Here is a 2065-nt window from a genome sequence, read left to right as displayed (position 1 = left end):
GAGCTATCCACGTTAGAGCACAACAAGTGTGTTCTAACAGAGAATACCGTGATTCGTAGGGTGTGAACTTCATACTCAAGTAATATATGGCGTGTTCTTTTCGTCCCGTATTGTTATGTTGTCCTAAACCACAACTGAAAGCTCCATCTAGTATGGACAAATAGAGTACCAAAGGTCTACTAGGTTCCGGTGGGACCAAGACTTTTGGTGTCGATAGGCATTCCTTGATTATGTCAAAGGCTTTTTGACATTCTTCAGTCTATTTTGTTACAGCATCTTTCTTCAACATTTTCAAAATTGGCTCACAGATCACTGTCGATTGTGCTATGAATCGGCTGATGTAATTGAGATGCCCCAAGAAGCTCATCCCATCTTTCTTACTCTTCGAAGGTGGAAAACCTTGTATGGCTTTGACCTTTGAAGGGTCCAATTCAATCCCCCAGCGACTGACGATGAAACCTTGCACTTTTCCAGCAGCGACTCTGAAGGCACACTTTGCAGGATTTAGTTTCAGATTGTACCTTTGAAGCCAATTAAAGAATTTCCTTAAATCTACTATATGATCTGCGCTTCTTCTAGATTTGATGATGACGTCATCCACGTACACCTCTATTTCTTTTTGAATAATGTCATGGAAAATGGTTGTCATGGCTCTCATATAAGTGGCTCTAGCATTCTTCAGCCCAAATGATATCATTTTATAACAATACATCCACCACGGAGTGATAAAGGCTGTTTTCTCGGCATCTTCCTCATTCATCCAGATCCGATGGTATCCTGCAAAGCAATCCACAAAGGATTGGAGTTCATGCTTGGCACAATTGTCAATCAGTATGTTTATATTAGGTAACGGGAAATCATCTTTGTGTCTTGCTTTGTATAAATCTCGATAGTCGACACATACTTGGACCTTTGCATCCTTCTTCAGAACTAGCACAATGTTGGCCAACCAAGTAGGGTATTCAACCACTATGAGAACCTTAGCTTTGATCTGCTTGGTGACTTCCTCTTTGATTTTTAGACTCATATTAGGTTTGAACTTCTTGACTTTCTGTTTCATAGGCGGACACATCGGATTGGTAGGTAGTTTATAAGCCACTATAAACGTGCTCAAACAAGTCATGTCATCATAAGACCATGCGAAAATGTCCTTATACTCCTTTATGAAATGGGTGTATTCTTCTTTTTCTGACGGTGAAAAATGGATACATATGCGGGTTTCTTTAGCTGTTTTGGAATCTCCCAAGTTGACTATCTCAGTTTCATCCAGCTTGGACTTAGGCTTATTCTCAAAATTCTCAACTTCTCTGGCAATTTCCTCAGGTTTCACATCCTCTTCATCTATCTCTTCCGAGTTACTATCCTTATGTTGCGTATTCTCATTACATGTCACAGTCATTGGTTCATCAGGATAAGTAATAATAATGTTGTAGAGAGAAAATATAAAAGATAATAATAAATACTAAAATAGCAATTTATTAAATAAATTTTGACAACATTAAAACAAGTACGGCATGATAACTCGAACAATTATTTCAAAACAAAATGCGTATAAACAAAATACTGAGATATCTTAAATGCTTAAATTGCTTTTAAAAATAGATCATGTTAATTGCCAGGCTACCCAAGAACTCGACGGGCCCGGGATAGTGCAACAGTCCAATTCTTGAGAACAACTCCTTTTTCCATGGTGTGGATTGTAAGGTCTTCCTCTTCTTCCTCCTCAGCTATTGCATTGCAGTCCATGTCTTTCTTGTCGAGAAATAGATTCCTTAGGCCGGCTAAAGCCTCATATTCTTCAGATCCCCATATTACGTCAGTTGGTTGAAATGTCTGGTGCGAATGTGGTATTGGCTATTTAAGAGGGTAATAGGGACCACGCAGTGGAAGCGACCAATAATCGTACTCCTTCCAGGTGTATTCGTACCCAATCCCAAAGGTTGTACCGCGACGCTTTAATTTTATCGGTTTGATGATCCCTTGGAGATTCTTGCCGAGACCTTTGCCGGGTTCATACCCTGTCTATGTCAACATACTTTCTATTTTGCCGCTCCACCATTTGTCC

The 2065-nt window shown here is 39.6% G+C and overlaps 1 protein-coding gene across 1 annotated transcript; it reads right to left on the bottom strand.

Annotated features, from left to right (window-relative positions):
* Positions 1–259: 259 nt before the first annotated feature.
* Positions 260–1746, bottom strand: LOC142164144 (putative mitochondrial protein AtMg00860). The gene is made up of 2 exons (XM_075221334.1): positions 1625–1746; positions 260–521 (listed from the first exon to the last, which is right to left on the bottom strand). The coding sequence occupies exons 1-2, from the start codon at positions 1744–1746 to the stop codon at positions 260–262; spliced, it is 384 nt and encodes a 127-aa protein (XP_075077435.1).
* Positions 1747–2065: the final 319 nt, after the last annotated feature.

This window comes from Nicotiana tabacum, chromosome 1, assembly GCF_000715075.1.
Source record: "Nicotiana tabacum cultivar K326 chromosome 1, ASM71507v2, whole genome shotgun sequence".
Taxonomy (NCBI): domain Eukaryota; kingdom Viridiplantae; phylum Streptophyta; class Magnoliopsida; order Solanales; family Solanaceae; genus Nicotiana; species Nicotiana tabacum.
This window is presented reverse-complemented; position numbering and strand designations above follow the sequence as displayed.